At 36.6% G+C, this 19,210-nt stretch overlaps 1 protein-coding gene across 1 annotated transcript; it reads left to right on the top strand.

The window, feature by feature from the left end:
* The first annotated feature begins 8,632 nt into the window (after nt 1-8,632).
* Nucleotides 8,633-18,829, top strand: LOC108965145. Its single transcript, XM_018927363.1, has 6 exons — nt 8,633-8,720; nt 8,846-8,851; nt 11,984-12,056; nt 14,756-14,845; nt 17,764-17,790; nt 17,909-18,829. Exons 3-6 carry the CDS (start codon nt 12,008-12,010, stop codon nt 18,652-18,654), a joined length of 912 nt encoding a protein of 303 aa, XP_018782908.1. The 5' UTR covers nt 8,633-8,720; nt 8,846-8,851; nt 11,984-12,007; the 3' UTR covers nt 18,655-18,829.
* The last annotated feature ends 381 nt before the right edge of the window (nt 18,830-19,210 follow it).

Genomic DNA, 19,210 nt, shown 5'->3' with positions numbered 1-19,210 from the left:
TCGGTTGAGTCGCAAAATTGGTGGGTGGGGTGCAAGCAAGCGTCAGACGATGCGCAATCATAAATTCAATTGTTATTAACTGTATATGCTGGTATGTGAAAGCATATGTTCGAGCGTGTGTGTGTGTGTACGCAAAAAGCCAACAAACAACGGCATAATCATGTGCGAATAAATRTGCTGCCACAGCGTTGATGTATTTATAAGATGCCGCACTGATTTATCGCGCCAACTGAATTAAGGCAAGCAAGTGACATGCCGCACTTCTTACCCCTTTGCTTCTGTTATTGTACTTTTTGCACTTGCATTTTTCCTTCTGCTCTCAGTCACATTTGCGTGCCACTTTCGTCCTACATATTTACATATATGATAAGCAAGCGTAGGGCAGCTGCAACGATTCTGACCGTCACCGCTCTCGTGCGCTCACTCATTTACCAACCATTTGCTTGCCACATCGCTTTACAACGCCTCAAGTCGGCCGCTCTTTGCCCTCGCCAACAACGCTTTGGTTGCTTTTACAGAAAAATGACAAACTGCGCGCAAATTTTGTCGCATTTATGTCGAACAAACTTGTTTCGTTGTTTTACAAATGTCGCCGAATACGCCAGAGTTCGCGGCGGACAAATGTCGCTGCTTGAGCTTTTCTTTCCATTGTTGCAATTGCATTTTCGCATTTACTCACAGACATATGAATACCTCAATATAAGTTGGTATATACTTTATATGCATGTGTGCATTCGAATTTCGAAATCTATTTGTTCGTTTTTGTTGTTACTACCCAAGTAGATTGTCAGTGATTTGTTCAGCCGTTTATGTTGACTAGTTGTTGTCAGTACTATATTGTCCTGCTTTGCTTTGCTTGGCCAAAAAATAATACACATTTGTTTTCACCCGCATGACTTTACCACACATACCAAAAATTGTACTCATTTATTCACAGTACTTAACATACATAAAAATTATATTAGGTTGTCAAAAAAGTCTTTGCGGTATTTTTATTGAATTTTCAATTGTTCATAAAATTTTTTTTGATAACTCACGCCCAGCTCTTGGCCGATGCTACGGCTGCTACTATGCCGGTCTCTGTCGACCAATTCAGCGATTTTATCGCAATTTTCGACGACAGGCCTTCCGGAGCGTGGCGCATCTTCGACCACCTCTACACCAGAACGAAAACGTTGAAACCATCGTTGTGCGGTGGAAATGGAAACTGTATCGGGTCCATAAACTGCACAAATTTTATTGGCGGCTTGAGATGCATTTTTGCCTTTATCGTAGTAGTACTGTAAAATATGCCGTATTTTCTCTTTATTTTGCTCCATGTTTGCGACGCTATAACTCACGAACGACTTAAAAGAAACGACAATCAAAACACGTCTTAGCGCGTGAAATGAGCTTTCCAAAAAGGTATAGCATGTCCCGATGCGACGAATAAAACTAGAACTACGCGCTCTCAGCGCCAACCAGCGAAAATACCGCAAGAATTTTTTCACAACCTACATATATAGGTTATCAGTTATATTGGTAACCTTTTATAGAAACTTGTGTTTTTCACTGTTTTTCACTATCTAAAAATCCTACGTGCCAGACCAAGATACAGTTATAAAATTTTGTATCGTTAGCACAAAAACAAGATTTTTCCATAAGTTGTTTTTATTAATAATGTAAAAATCGTAGCCAGACAAAATTACTCTTCTGCTTCTGATGAGATTCTCACCTTACCTCTCAACCTAATTGTGATGTACATCTTGAGGATACCCTATAAAATATATATCTGTACACAATCACCGAAACGAAACGGAGTCAGTGGCCTCAACTTTAAGAACACTAAGTATACTTTATGGTCGTCATGATCGTCCTGTCAGATAAACAATTGAGCATCTATTGGAAAAATTTGAATATGCAGGCACAGTACAAAATGTTCTCGTTCCAGTGAGACAAAGAAGTGCCCGTAGTGTCGAGAATATTGCTGCCCCTAGCGCATCAATGAGGAAGACTCAAATCAGTCTCTCGCACACCGTTCTCAAGCGTTAAGCATTTCTGCAACCTTATTGTTTCGAATTTTGCGAAAAGATCTTGACCTACATTCTTACAAGATCAAATAGACGGAAGAACTGAAGCCGCTTGACCACCATAATCGCCGTATGTTTTGGTAGCCTAGAAGAAGTTATAGAAAGATTGTATTGATAGGCCAACCGAATATTGACCATAAAAATGTTTGGAGTATTGCATCAAGCTTTGCCATAGTAAATGTGAAATATTACTGTCGGCCGGGATTACGCTGTTTATAGTTAAGCCGAAATGTTCCATTTTGATCCTACAGTGACAAATGCGATGCTATATTACGTTTAATGCCGAAACTGGTTCCGAAAACAAAAAAATAGTATTACTATAGATGTATATTTTAAAGATTGACTACTCCACTTGAACCTAGCAACTGAACTCCATCTGATATCGCAAAGGACCAAAACTGGTCTATGCATGGCTTATTAGCCTACTAGATTAATCTGACCTAACCTAACCTAAAGTAGATGAATACAGATAATGATGAAAGGACAAAACAAAATATATGTGATGGAAGCCGTCCTCTTTATGAAAAGTCAGTTTTTATGATAACTTTACAATTTAGAGTGTCTTAAAAATTATTATAAATTTTTCAAAATTTAATTCGAACATTGCCTGAAAATGTATTCAATAAGGTGGTATGAAATTGTCAAGACGATTAATCCAGCCGTTCCGGAAAAACGACTCTGATAACAGCGTTTCGAGAAAAATACGTTTAAAGTTATGACGTTTGAACACTTCTTACAAATACGATCATATCTCCGAAACTATTTTCCGGCTCAACTTCAAATTTTCGGAAAATATGCTCAAACACTGCATGCACATTCTTACATACTTGAAATGTGAACTTCGAAGTTATCCCCATACTTGAACCCCATCACTTAGCATTTTCATTCAATTCCTTCTTTGTTTATCGAATGAGACTATTTAAAATCTATTCTAGATATAGCTAAGGAGCAATAAATAAATGATTTTTTAAACAAATTTCTAAACTGTCCCAAAAAAACGATTTTATTACACACTTTGGCCTAACCCGAACTTAGCGACGCAACAATTTGCCGCGTGTTAAAATGCAATAAAGTCGCACTCAATGAACATTTGTAACGCGTGGAGCATCAATTGTGCCAGCTTCAACTGTGGCGCTGTCACTGCCACAGCATTTATGTATGAAAGTCGGCGCAGCTGATTATTATTTTAATAATACAGCAACAATTCGCTAATTGGCACCTTGTTGATTAAGCGACGCAGCGGTGAAGCGCGGCAATAACACAACTGAGTTGCTAACAGGTTTGCCACATGCAACACGAGCGCACTATAAGCAAATGCGGCAATAAAAAATTGTATTACGACAAGTTGGTAGAAATTTACACATTTCCTTATCACCTGCCATTAATCTGGCAATAAGCGCAGCGCAGAACATGTCGAACGGCAGACAGTAGCTAGCCTAACTGCAACCGTCGCCACAGAGTACTTAATGCAACGCTGTCATGCCACACAACCGAATGTGCAGTTGACAAAATGTAAGTACTATGTCGTTGTCACTTCATTGCCGCGAGCCATGGGCTGAACGATAAGACATAAAACTGTCCCTTAATAATTTGGCGAATTTTTTCCTTTTGGTTACCATTGATTTTTCCTTTGTTACATGTTGCAAAAATAAAAATAAAAAAAAACAGTGTAAACACAATGTGTTGGCAGGTGGAGCCAAGTGGGTGCGGGTAATAAATTGAGAGAAGGTTTTACAAATTTGTATTTTCATTGCTGTAATTAGATTAAAATAGCGATATTTTTTCATATACATATATATTTGGCATAAATATGGATAAAATAAATAGGGATTTGTTAAATACTAAACTCCGCAATATGGGGAATTATATTGAAATTCTCCATGAAAAAACTGTCTCGGCATTTACCTCGCCACGTTCGCAATACAATAACGAAAATTTGTAGTGTTTGACGTTGTTTAAAAGCAATCGGAATGACTTTCGGAGTCGTTTCATGACTTCACCGGCGAACCTGTTCCGAAGAAGGTGACTAATGCTCTATCCGAGAAGAGAGAGTAGTGCACATGAACGGAAAAGAGCAAGACCATCTCTAGCCTCTACTATGTCGAAATATTGAAGGATTCGACACCGAATTGCAGAAAGAGCAAAAGAGATTTTGCAAAAACATAATTACTCTTTCCATCTGATATATTCCGCAGATTTATTTTCGTTGTTGCAATTGCATTTTTGTATTTACTTGAATTGACGCCGTACGCCGTTGTTTCCAAACTTGAAGATGTCATTCGCATTTTGATCGAAAGGCCACCACTAAGTCCTGCTTTAAGAGTTTAAAAAAAATCTAATTTTCGGGGCGAATTAATGAAGTTAGGGGATCGCTGAGACAACTAAGAAAAAACCAAATTATCGAAGGTTTTTGCTTTTATTTTTTATATTAGTTAGTAGCACTTAGCAGTACCATCTTTATATATATATATATACAGGCGTGCAAATTGGTTTCGTAAATACGCGTTAACAAATGATCTATTGAGAATTACGAAAAAACACTACTGTTTCCACTTGTAGTCTCGCCTGCTTTATGCCAAAATATCTCACTGCCACTTTCCATAAGGTCATTCGTTTCAATCGTGATCAGTCGCAAATGCTCGAAATATTTCGCACATGCATTGCAAAGCGATAAGTGACACTCAAACCCAACTGAATTCGTCGGTGAATTTTTGTTATTTTGTTTTTATTTAATACAAAGAAGTTTAAGTATTTCTATATTTTTGTTTATTTTTTTCATTTTGAATATATTTTGGCCACTACCAAATACTTGCAACTATGTATGTGTGTTTGCTTATATAGAATTGTTAACATTTTACGGGTTAAACAAAATCATTATAAATCTCCCGAAGTGAATTCCTTTGCCCAAGCATTGCTGCTACTTTTACTCAGATCCTTTGTTTGGCTGCAAGATGGCAAAGATTGCGACTTGCTGATAAACATCGCAGGCGGCTGCAATGAAAATAGCAAAAAGATACAGGCAAAGAATTTGAAAATAAAAATAAAATCCACCAAAGATTTGCATAGTTTGGGCGATGGGAAACCCTTTGGTTGGTTACATTATTTCTATATATAAAATTATACCCTATGATGGGAACAACGAAACAGAAGTTTGAAACTCTGCGCACTTTCGTGTAGTGAAAAATGTAGTAGTATTACGACAAGTAAATTTTTGCTATGCGGACATCGACATCTTCCCAATTAAAGGACCGGACATTCCTGGTGCAGGCCCTTAACTAGTAATCCTTAATGCGTTTTCCATAGTCGTCTTCAAAGGTGGGTCTCTCGACCGAAGCTGTTTTTTCCTTTTCATTGCGGGAGTTTGTTGGCGGTTTCCAAACCCAGCGCTCAAGACAGGAGGGATGGTTCACCTTCTCTCTTTAGCTCGCCTTCAAACGGATGTTCTTTGGGTACCCGGAGAATACTTAATGTAAGACCGGATGTCGTGAGCTGCTGTGTGAAAGAATCGTTTCTGGCCACTCCCAAGCGAATGGCACTCGGAGAACTTTCCTCACTTGTGTGAACTTCTACACATGGCTCCATCCGAATGGACGAAAACACTCCAGTACCCGCCGGGGGAAGCAGAAGAAGAGGAAGACCTCCACTCCGTTGGAAAGACCAGGTGAAGAAGGACCTGGCTATACTTTTAATCGATCACTAAATGGAGCAGAAACTTCTTTAGATTACTCATGATGTCGTATGACCACCTGGTGCTTTGAAATGTCTACGATCAGCGGCCCCAATCGATAGTCGGCCGATATGAATTCTCTAACACTTGCGACGTCCGTTTTAGTCATTTTTAATTATCTGGACATGGCTCATCACAAACCGGCGCGTAACCACCTTTAAGCTCGTTAAGCCAAGTTTAGATAGTTAACATCGAAGGAGAAAAGGAACTCATATATACAGCAGCCATGCGCTTTTTGATTCCACTTCGTCAAAGACCGATATTTGCCTTCTTAAATTTTTCTACATTCCGCGGACATTTCCTCTTCGAACTGTACTGACGTCTACGAAAATGGATAAGCGACCAAACTCGATTATATACCCCAGTGCAATTTTCCAAACGTGGAATCAATATTTGGTTCCAGCAGAAATTTTTGTTTCTAAGGTACATGGGAACTATTTGAATCCGTCTTGGGAAAATCGGAAATCTTTGTACAAAAATTCAGCTATTTAAAAAATTTATACATATGTATATTAAAATTAATTTTTGCCGAAATACATTTGTCTTCATCACCAAACACCAGCAACGACAGCGGCCAATGGCCGTAAAAATCCAAACACACCGACCGACCGACCAAGCCAATGACCAAACGTTGACCAAGCGCTGAAAGATGAGTAGGACAATGGGTTCAGATTAAATGCCGACGACAAGCAGATGAAGCGATAGTCAACGGTTAAGCCAAGTACACCATCACAGGTGCTACAGCAACAGCATTGATCTGGATATACTGCAACCCAGCGGCCACTGTGACGATGAGATCAAAACAATACAATCACCGATCGACTGCTGGCCGCCGTTCCAGCTACTGCTGCTCAACCGAAAATTCCCAAGAATTCTGCGTGATACCCTATGTATTCACAACCACTCTCTCGTCCTCGGGCGTGCAGCATATGTATGTGAAAGGTGTTGCAGCAGCAATCTGTTGCATTTGGTATGCCATGTTGCATAGCTAACGACGAACATTGTGGAGGAGACAATTCTTTGGAAAGTTTACCATTAGTCTTAAAACTAAACTAACTTCACACCGCTTGCCCGCAACGGCTATGTATCTTCCGTATGCCACGTACTCGCCCGGACCATTTTATTTTGCTAAATTATTATGTTAACATGAAAATAATTGAAACAAGAATTCACTTATGCAAGGCAATTTATTTATTTCGCTTTAGCTGCTACTGCTTTTGCTGCTGCAGCTGATGTCTCCGGATCTGGCAGTGAATAGAGTACTCAATGCATCGATATACGAGCGGTCAGCAGTGGCAGCGTCAATAGCCGGTATTCAGTGCCGCCACCTCAGCTCATCTGTTGCAATTCAATTGATGGCCGAACAAATGTGTTCTGAAGTGGAGCAGATTGGCCATTTAGGGCAAAAAGGCAAAGATGCGTCAGTTGCGATACCGTCGGAGCCAGCCATTGTTATCGGCAATGCCATACTGTTCGAGAGGCGTTCAAAGACCTTCAAAGTCGGCAAGCATATGCCCACGGCAATAGCGACCACTAAGATTTCCTGTCCTCGCTCAGCTTCCACTTGATTGTATGCATTAGTTTTGTAAACTTTGCTATATTGCTACACGCGCGCATACGCTCGGATAATGGTTTAGTCCAGAGGCTACACTATTTCAGTGCAACTTATTTTTCGTCCCTGTTAATGGCACGTCGTATTATTTTGTTCAACGATTTGTTTAGCTGCTTGTAATTTTTGTTGCTAACACGCATCGAGACACTTTGTCCGCTCAGTCGAGAGGACGCACCATATCGTTGCTACAGCCGTATATGTGTGTTTATATACCTGTATTGTATGCAAGTTGCACTTTCCTGCCATATGTCGGCTGTTCGGCCTATGAGTGTCACATATACACATTCTTCTTAACACTCGACTTTTTGACTTCGACTATTGTTTTTAACTGAGAATAGCTAATTTGATAAAAGAACATTTTTTCGAAGATTGAATCCAATTCGGCGGTTCAGTGCTTAACCGCTTTGGTATTATAAGCTCCTAATGAAACTCGCTGATTTTAAAAGGTCTTTTTGTATGGACGGCAAATTATTATTTGCACTTCCTCGAGGACCAGAATTAAACACATTGTTTTTGAGAAAATTAAGCACTTAGTTTATGTTTGGTTTGATAACTCATGTTCCAAAGGATCCGGTATGAAGTCAAAGAATTCGAGAACCCTCTACTATAAAACATAACGATTTAGGTCCCTCCTCTTAAAGTCGAGAAAACGATGGCCATCACCTTTCCGGCCAAAAGGAAGATTATGCTTCTTTGAAACAAGTTTGTCCGGTAAAATTCGCTGTATTGACAGTTTGTAGGTCTTTGTTATATACCAAGAAATTCGACGACAGTCTCGAAACGATAAAGAATCTCAACCAGTTTGCACTTAAACAGCGTCGAAGTATTCTTATGAGAATTAGTTAATTTAATATATTGTCCATAAGTGAAAGCCATGTTGATTGGTCTGTACTGTGGGTTCATCCAATCGGTCCAAAAATACAATTATCTTATAATTATACGAAAGGTGTACCACCCTATGAAAGAAAAAGTACTTAGATTTTTCGTTATCTGCCTTTTACAATTCAAGAGCTAACGAATATTTTATTTGAAAATTTGATTGAAAAAACGAAAGCGAGCCACCAAATACAAAATATCTGAATTCCAGTATTTCTTTTTTTCAAATCGAGTTACAAAATAGAGCCCTAGATAACAAAATTGATTTCCACAGAATATAAATATTTTGAAATTTTTTGTTTTAGCAAAAAAGTTCATAAAACTCTTTCTTATTTTTTTGTTTTAGACCGCACTACATTGGGCTGCCAAGCATGGTAACCAGGACGTAGTTAAATTAATAGCGGGCACACACAAAGCAGACGTGAATGCGAGATCGGTTTGTGTTAACTTAACTGTTTATTTGTATAATAACATATTAAAAATTATTTAAATTTCAAAATAATAACGTAAACATTATTTTCTATTTCAAATTTCTACAAATATCCTGATCATCATTTACAGAATGGCGTAAGTAAAAAAAAATTATTTCAGATACTTATTTAATAATAATAGTAAAATTTATTAAATAATTAATAGCTATATTTTTTACTATAAGTATTTTTATTATTTATCCAAATTTTTGCGTTAACAAATTTATATCTAGAACTAGTTTAGCATAGAAACATTTTTTGATATTTTATTACAGATACAATTATTCACAATTCATAAATACATACAACACAGCTCCACAAAACAAAAAGATTAGCAAATTTTGATGTTTTCAAATGACCAGATTAAGAATTTCTTCTTGAAAGAAAGACCTTGCTTTTATGATTATTGTATATCTTCTATTTTGCAGAAATGCTGGCTTGTCAACAATAAAATTTATTTTTCCAGTCATAACTAGGGGTTTGTGCACAATTTCTGCGCACATAAAGATTACATGATCCTCACAAAAAATATGCGATAAATTATGCGGAGGATTTAAAGATTTTACTAAAAATCAAAGACGGAGATATTTTGAACTACAGTCTACAAAATATTCGTTTTTACTCAATGAAAACCTCAAAAGTAAATACTTAGCTTAAACTACTCAGAAAGAATTATGCCGTCCAATACCCAGATATCGGTACGCCAAGAGATGTGATATGCATCAAAGTTATGCCCCCAAAATGAACTACATGATTTAAAACGTGATCAAGTTAGATTATAAATCATAAAACAATTTTTCAAAGTGGTAGACTTGAAAGAACTTTGTTGTAATTACATTTACAGAAAATTTTCGAAACTTAGTATGGAGAAGTTGTAAGCTGGAATATTTGAGATAGTAGTTAATGATAGTTACAAGTTTTATCTAAGTTATGACTCTTCTAGAGAGTTTTGAGTTGGTAATCGAAAATTCTTTGGTTAACCATAAAGTATAATATAAAGTCATCATGAAAAATATGCTGACAAATTTTTAGATTCTGTGAGCAAATATGAAAAAACTATATTATCTCTGATGTCAGATTCCCGCTGTATACTTAGATTTCCGAATAATTTAGAAAATTATTGTGAGGAGACGGGAGAGTCCTTCCAACAGTGTCTAAAAATGTTGAACGGAAGTTATCAAGGTTAATGGAATCGTCACATCATGGCAGATTACTGCTGGCTCTTAGAAAAAAAGATTTTCAACTGGAAAATTATAAAAAAAAGGACACATAAAAATGGGTTTCATTAAAATGTAACATATACTTCTGTGAGCAAAAATAGTAAGACCTTTAAATTTAAATATCACTCGAAATCCCATTCCTCAAAATATTTTTTTTTGTAGGTTGGCATGCCTATCTGTGCCATCTATACCAAATGTCACATGAAAACAATCATTAATATTTAGTAAACAATTGTCTTTCTGCAAAGAAAGACAAAGAAGTGCCGAAACATTCATAATGTTGGATATGGCCTTCGGTGATAATTATTTATCGCGAGTAAGCTTTTCTGATTGGTACAAATTATGGATATGGATATGGAATGCGTTGACGACGAAACAGGTTCAGGACGGCCACCAACATCAACTGATGATCAACAAGTCAATAAAATAAAGGAATTGGTGCTTGAGAATCGACGAGTCTGTGAAGAATGCTTATGACCTGGAAACAGACAATCAATCGGCCAGATATCGTGGCAAAGTTGAGCCGAAGCCGAAAGAAGCACAACAAAGCAAGTCAAAAATCAAGGTTATGTTGACAGTTCTCTTCCGATCGGCCAAACTGTAACAAAGAATAATATTTGAGTGTTATGCGTCGTTTGCGGGAAGCTATTCGTTTTCAACCATTTGTGCCGCAGCCACCGTATTCGCCTGATTTAGCTCCATGTGACTTCTGGCAAACTCAAACGAATGCTCCGGGGAAACCGTTTCGCGTCAATTGAAGGTATTAAACTTGAACCGCTACGCGCATTGACGGCTATTCCGAAAATCGACTTTATCAACTGTTTCGAGGGTTCGAAAAAACGTTAAAACAAATGTATTGGAGCCAAGGAGGACTACTTTGAGGAGGACGATATAAACTTTGAGGGATAAATTCAGGATTTTAAAATTATGAACAAAGTCTTACTACTATTTTTTGCTCATAGCCCCATAAGAGAGCTTATATCTAGAGCAGCACAACCACTGTAGACTAGTATAACTATTACAGAATACATACATATATGTTTTATTTATTTAGTTATCACAATCGCATTTTCAATATGTTTCTCCTGCATTAACATATTTATTCAAAATTATCGGAAACAAAGGTAGCCGCGTTCATGTTGAAGCCAATATGTCTTACGGTGACGCATGGACATGAATTCATGCAGAATGAAGTCACATTTTATTAATACGAAAAACATTGAGTTATTTGTACAATTTTAAAATGCGCGAAATTGGCAGAGTTTGTTCAATTGAAATGTTGCGCCTGCCAGTCACTTTCCTCTTTGTTTCAACGCCAAATGTGACACAGGCTGTTCGATCATATGAATGGCACACGAAATGGCAGGATGTTACCACAACCCTTTTCTATGCGTATGCCTACCACCTCCCAGGAGGCACAGCAGAAAAAACATTCTCTTTTCGATGCGCAACCTAGTCTGAATTGTCATGTTTGTATGTGTGTTAAAGCATTTCGCTTTTGCCACTTGTAAAATTTCGTATTCGCTGTATGATTGAAAAGAACGAAGTCGTGTAACAGATTTCGAATTGCTGCAACAAATGAAATGAATCGAAATGAAATGAAATGTTACACAACAGCGGTCGAGACAATGTCAATTTCGGCGAGATTTTAAAATGCAGCAAACTTGATTGACAATTTCTTTTCGAAGGCATGTCGCAAAGGCCAAAAAGCTTACATACACATATATCTATACACCTATGTATGTATAAGCGTTATGTTCATTTCTTGCTATGTATGAGTTGCCAATTCGTATCGCTTCTCAAAAATTTATTGCGGTTGACTTAAAATTTGTTAGGATTTTAATTTGGTGTATTTACATGCATACAAATACATGTATGTATGTTTGTTGTTGTGTATATGTGTTTTTGGTTGTTTCATTAGTTGTAGTTTTAAGCCTTTCATTATTTAAAATAGTTTATAATTTTTAATTGTACTTTTTATTTTTACTTTTTTCATTCATCCCCTTTAGGGTTATACTCCTTTACATATTTCAATGCAATTCGGAAGGGCTGATGTTTTTGAGTTGCTCGTCAATGTTTACAGTAAGTTTATCACAGTTTTTTTTTAACTAAAAGCTTAAACTAATGTAGTATACATTTACAATATATTTATCTATATTTATCTCAAAATAGGTTAAGTCGAATTAAGCTACATACATACCTTAACAGGTCCATTGAAAAGTCTCCGGCCTACCATAGTGACACACATTTTTTTTTTTTGCAAAATTCGTTTATTCAACATAGTTTTCTTCAAGGGTGATACACTGATTACATCGACACTCAACTTTTCGAAACCATTATTGTTATACGATTAGTCCTTCGCTTCAAAATAGACTTAATTTTCGACGAACACCTCTTCATTGGACGACAAATTCTTACCAGCGAGCATTTCTTTGAAATCTGAGGACAGGATATAGTCACTGTGAACCATATCTGGAGATTACGGTGGATGTGTCAGCAATTCGGATCCAGATTCAAAGATTTTTGTCCCGTTTTCGCTGACTTGTGACACGGTACATTGCCTTGCGCTTACTTTTTTTCCAAATGCAACCGTTTTTCGGCTATTTCGTCTTTCAAACGGTTCAATAACACCGCGTAATAGTGTGGATCCTTCCTTTTTTCAATGTAGTCAATAATTAATTTGTTCCATGCGCATCCCAAACTATAGACACCATAACCTTACCCGCCGACTCTTGCGTTTTTGCATGCTTTGGAACGGGTGCAACGTGTGCAGTCCACTCGGATGACAGTCCATTGAACTTCGGAGTGAAATGATGGAATCATGTTTCATCCATTGTCACATATCGACGCAAAAACTCTAGCGTATTAAGCTTGAACATCTCCAAACACTGCTTCGAACCATCACCTCGTCGCTGTTTTTGGTCAAAAGTGAGCTCGCGCTGCTCCCACTTTGCATAGAGCTTTCTCATACCCACATATTCGTAAATAATATGATTATACATTCAGTTGATATCTTTAAAGTGCCTGCTATCCGGAACAACTGCACTTTTCGGTCATCCAAAACTCTTTCGTAAACTTTTTGGATATTTTCGTCGGTAACAATCTCTTTTGGGTGTCCACTGTGTCACCGTCTTTAGTGCTCATTTCACCACGCCTGAACTTAGCACAGCAATCGTTGATGGCTGATTTTCAAGGAGCAGTGTCCAGAAACTCATCACCAAGGCAAGTTTTTACTTTAAGCGAATTTTCCACTTCAAAAAGCAATATTTTATCAACACGCGAAATTTCTCTTTATCAAAAGTTGCTTCACTCAAAACGATTTAATTACCACCAATGATCTGACAGTTATCAAATTTATACACGCGTCCTTTAGCACCATCTATGTCAGGCCGGTGACTTTTCAATTGACCCGTTATTATTTTTCACATCTGGGCTTCATCATTTATCATTCATAAGTTATCATTTATGCTTCGAGCTTAGAATCAGTCACGCAGAATTACTCGTATTGTCGCTCGAGTATATAGGAGTTGTGCATCCTTGCACCATACAGCCTAAGAATGCTTCTAAGTTATTTAAGCCCTTGTTCAAATTGTTGATGTATAATTTTTAAGATCATGAGGTCTTTATAAAAATTAACTTATCCCACATGCCTCTTTCGCCCGGTCCCTGAAAGTGTGACTACCAACATGTTTCAACCTCCTGCAAGTCTGTCTGACAAAAGCTGAACAGTTGATAATAATGTATCTAGATCATTCCACTTTGCCTTCTCCACACAGCATCAGCAATTTGCGTGCGACAAGATTTGTAACCTTATAGCATGTGCCTATTGGACAGTGTTCAGTGAGAGTAAGAGCAGGTAGTCAAAGATAGCGCAAGAAAACCACGGAGTACCGACTCGTTGCCACTCTCATGAAATTGGAGTAAAGTTTCTAGCAAACTCACCGGCTTTACAGTTCCCAGTGATTCCGCTGTGACCTTTGTGAAAGTATTTTTTGTTTTTTTTTATGAAAATATGGTTTTATTCTTTGGCATAATTCATTCTTCATGCATTTCTGTGTGCACCGATACAATAACAACCATATAAAAAAGACACAACGAGGGTTAAGAGCGAACTCTCGTAGACATAATAAATTATAATTAATTTCAAGAATGTCACTAACTTTAAATTCAACACCGAATTACTAAAATCATTACGTATTTGAGGTAATACGAGATATCGCTCAAACGTACGATAAGGTCACATATTTAAACTGATATCTATGATTGGTTATTACTCGGAAACAAACGGTGGCCCCATGTCGGCATTCGGCTTTTATCGTCTTTATTAATATTTGTCGGTTATCTGATCACCCTACCACACTTCTGCCCTTATTGTCACATTACTGGAAATTCTTTTAATTGCCCAATTATAAGTTCAATATTTACTCAGTAATCGACTGTGATTTTCGGCGATCATTCAGTCATATCAGTTATAGATATGAAGGATTGTAGTAGAAATCCACGAGTGCTCTACATGATATTAGGCGGAAGTTCGTTTGTGAGGTGATGGAAGCGACAATGGCATTAAAATACAGTTATTGACAGTTTAACGAATTTATTAGTTATTAGACTTTTGGTGCGGCACTTTCAAACGTTTAACAATTTACCCAAGTAGTCGAATTGATAAGCGCTAAAGCGATAAAAATCGTTCTCCCCCAAACAATTTCGAACTCGAATAATAAACATACATACAATTTGAGCGATAACAACTTTGTTTGTATTGTCAAAAATTTTCATTACAGAGGCCAATCGGGATCTAACGGACTGGAGCGGCAACAAACCGTTGGATTACAGCAAACAAAGCACCAGCGTCTCACCGTCAACCTTCAGCAGTGAGTACTACAATGATTACTATGTGCATGAAATTGAACCCAACAATAACAACAACTGGGCGCGCACGCTTTTGAAAGGTGCCAGCGGTAGCAGTGTACGCAACAAAAAATTCATACCGAAAGCCTACGCGACAATATCGCCGAACAGTAAGGCTGCCACTGTTTCACGTACCCAATCGCTTATGACCGCCACAGCGCCCACTTCGCGCCGTCGCCCGAAAAAGGCGTTGGCCGCTTCTTTATTCTCGCCGGAACAAGATCTTTTAGAGCCATGTGAAATGCTATCGCCACCCACTTCACCGCTCAGCCTTCAGCTAAACAAAAGCAATAACAATAATAACATAAAATCGCCTGGTACTCCAGAGCGTCGTCCGAGCGCTGAGGGTGGCGCTTCGGTAACTAGTGGTGGAAGTGGTAAGAGTGGCAATAGTGGCGGTAGTGGCAGTGGTAGCGGCGGTGCGACACCAAAATCTACGGAAAAAAATCAAAGAGTTACAAAAAAAGGCACCACGCCACGGCGTAAGGAGAGTTTCTTTCGTAAAACTTTGCGTGCTGCCGTCGCTGGCACCCAAACTACCAACAAGCCTGTAACTAATCAGCTGCTTGCGGAGTAAAACCACTACATTACTCGTACACGTGGCTTATGAATATTGAGCGTTTACGAAATATTTTAGTTGCTCTTAAAAAATCACTATTATTTTAATTGTTTTTATTTAGCTAATTTTTATTTTCAACCGATTTGTGGACATTTTTAGTTTTATTATTTTAATTTTACGAGAGCAATTTTATTTCACTTAACTAACCTAATGTTTTATTCTAACCCAAATTTATTTTCGGAGGATTGTAACCGCTTATGTATTTATTCTTATTTTATTTAATTTTTTTCTTGGTCGCATGATTTTTTATTGCAATTTTATTACTTACCCATAACTAAACACTGTTGCTAAACATTACATATACATATATACTATTACAATAATAATACACTTTACTTATGTAGTAAACAATGCTTGGACGGCCTTTTTAGTAATTTTATTTTATTTTTTTTTTTTTACTTCTTAGTATTTTATTATTTATCTTTATAAAAAAAATCCTGCATGCGTCTATATAATTAATACATTTTTTTACATCTCTTACAAAATTTGCAATTATGATATGTTAGAAATTTTAGTAGTTTGGAAAGTAAATAAAATTTTTAAAGTAAAATTTATTTTAAATTTTTAATCCGGTATATGGAATTCATATTTTTTTTAATTTTTATCATCCGTTATTGGGATTAAAAAGTAAAAAAAAATGTTTCAAATGTTAATTCAATTATTATATATATATATATTATAATTATTAAATATATACATATATATAATCATAATTTTTATTTACATTTAGTTTATATTAAAAGTGCTGCTTTATTAAAAAAAAAATTCTAACACAAAATCAGGTTCTAAAATAAGTTATATTTTAGGGTTAGCAAACGCATAAAGGATTACATACAATCAACTTAGCCTTAGAAAACTAAAGTTAATTTTTTATTAAACTTATTTTTTTTAATACTTTTTTTTTAATTTTTTTTTTTTATTTGTATTTTTAATAAATAGCTTCACAGCACAAAGCAAATATTTGAATGCATTATTTATAAAACATGATCATCACTTAGTTCACACCTACACATACATATATATATAAAATTGTGTGTAATTTGAAATGCATATAATATAATAAATTTATTTCTCATTCCTCATGCGCGCACTCAAAGCGGATAATGCTGAGATCGACGCCATATTATTAAACACGCAAATCGCATGGTGTCTGTATAATACCGCAAGTAAACAACTAACTGTCATTTTTATGTACCCAAGAAAACAAAACCAACGTTTAAAGCATCACATTTGTTTTTAAAAAACGCAACGCTCACGATTTGCCTTTAGTAAATAAAAAAACAAAAACTATTTGCATCCTATATGTACTCATTTCTGTTCAAGATAATGGTGTTCATCTATCCATAACCGCCTGCGCAAACCATTTAGCCATTAAACAACAACAACTAAATTGTTTCTGAACCATTTCTAATATTGCAAATATATTGTATTGTCGTCGCCTCAATCTTATATAGAAATTCAAGCGATGCGTCAACATGTGATCGAAGGTGGCAGCGTCGCTGGCGGCACCTTTAACTCCTGGAGGCAAGTTGAACCTAGCGCAACCAAGCCTAGTCGGCGTAAAAGAGTTCAAGATTTATTTGAGCAAGCGGTTGATGCAAGCGCTGATTAACAATGCTCCTACAATTGCATTCCTTATTTTGTCAAATATTTTTCATTTGTTTGATTTTTTGACGTTTTGTGATGCGTTTTTTTATTTTGACACTTAAATTTTCATTCTTTACTATGTGTTCCATGTTTGTGCCATTTATTTTAATAAAATATAGTTTGCACAAATTCTTAGTTACTTAGTTTTAGACATTAAAATTTGTTTTTGTATTTCTTTTCTTAAATTACATAATATTTTGTACATATGTATGTATTTAAATTTATTTAGTTTTAGTAGCGCGTTGCTTTAATTTATGCAGTAGATATTATAGACACTCTCTTATCTGGTGCTCGCTTTGCGTTCGGAAATCCTATTTTGTTGTGTTTCTCTGACGGTAAGTAATTTTGAGTTCACTGTTTTATTTTTGTAACTTTTGCACGCATTTTTTACTGTTATTTCTTTACTTCACTTGACTTTGCACTTTTCAAGTCATTAAACATTTTTTTCTGGGGCACTCCGTCATAAGTATGTATGTATGTATTAAGACTCGGCATTTGCATGTATGTATGTACATTCGCTTATTCTTTAATTGAAAATGTAGATCTTTTGTGTTTTTTTTTTTCTAATTGTATGAATTCAACTAAAATTTCGCATTTTTCTTTGAATCCTTACAGAAATCAAGGCAAAGAAAAAAACTGCAGGTGAGCTCAAATATTTAGTCGGTCAACATCTCAACTAAATTCTACTTATTTCATTTTATATTTAATATGAAATTTTTTAGTTACCCTATAACTAACATTTGTCTTTATTTATTAACAGCGGAAAAAGATTCCGGATTCCTTCGGATTGGTTCTTTGAATGTCCGAGTGAAGAAGACAACCGAAGCATTCAGCAACTTCTTGGGAGTGGGAAATGGGCACACGCTCTCCCAAGCGGGAGCAGCAAGTCGCCTTCACCAGCGGTCTCACCAACACCGTCTGCAAAATCATCGTCATCATCCTGCCGCTGGTATGACACGGAATCCGATGACGATCAAGACCAAACCCTTAGACACTGATACGATTAGCAGCAAATCTAGTAATAAAAGTAATAACAAAAAGCATAATATAAGCTCACGGGCCAGCGTTCCGGTCAACATGAATAGTTTACAGAGGAAATTTGAGAAATTACATAAATCATGGGGTTCGGCAGACAACATACAACATCATGTTGAAGATGACCAAGATGACAAAGAAATGATGCCACCTCCAAAAACCATCGATACGCTTGTAAAAAAGAGGCAAAAATCCATGACAACACCGGCAATACGCTCATCGGTGCCATCGTCGTTTGTAACAGATTCACCACGTGATTCCATTTCATCATCGAACTCGAGTACGAATTTAATAGCTGGCTACAGCAGTATGCCAACAACACCAAATCAAAAACGTGCGCCTCTTGGTCGCGTTCCGTCAGATACGCTAGTGGATTCGGACTCGGATTGTGCTTATGGTTTCGATTCGAGTTGGTCGATGAATGGTCGGACTTCGGCGAGCAGCGGAAGTTTGCAAGTTCCACAATATTGAAATCTATGTAAATATGTATGTAGGTGATATTGGAAATAAGCGGAACTATACAGCTTATTATTACTTATGCTCTGTGTATATGTGTAATATGATTAAATTATATGCTTATATACTACTTAAATGTATTGCTATCTAAAGCCATGAAAAACACAAAATCTTTATAACTCAAATAAATATTTTTATAAACAGTTTTTAAATGTTGGAATTTCATTTGAGTGCGTTGAACAGTGGGTCTCTGGCAGACCTCATTAATCGTTATGAAGTTGCTAATTTATAGCTTTTACGTCTGAGAAGGAGGAAAAAATAATCTAATTTTTAATTTTTACGACCTACTTTATAATTTCAAACTCCTGCATGTAAATTTAAATTGTCTTTTGATTGTTGTTAGACAAGCACAGAGAACGTATAATATAGACAGAGAACGTCTATCATAGAGAAGGTTCACGGCRCGGAGATCGTAAAAATATTTTTGCCTAACTCGGTCGAGATGAGCCAGTTTCACCACTGCCAGCTCGGCAGGAGAAATTTTAACATTTTCGTTTGAACAGAGCTGAGC

This window comes from Bactrocera latifrons, unplaced genomic scaffold (genome assembly GCF_001853355.1).
Source record: "Bactrocera latifrons isolate USDA-ARS-PBARC rearing strain unplaced genomic scaffold, ASM185335v1 scaffold_1, whole genome shotgun sequence".
Classification (NCBI taxonomy): domain Eukaryota; kingdom Metazoa; phylum Arthropoda; class Insecta; order Diptera; family Tephritidae; genus Bactrocera; species Bactrocera latifrons.
This window is presented reverse-complemented; position numbering and strand designations above follow the sequence as displayed.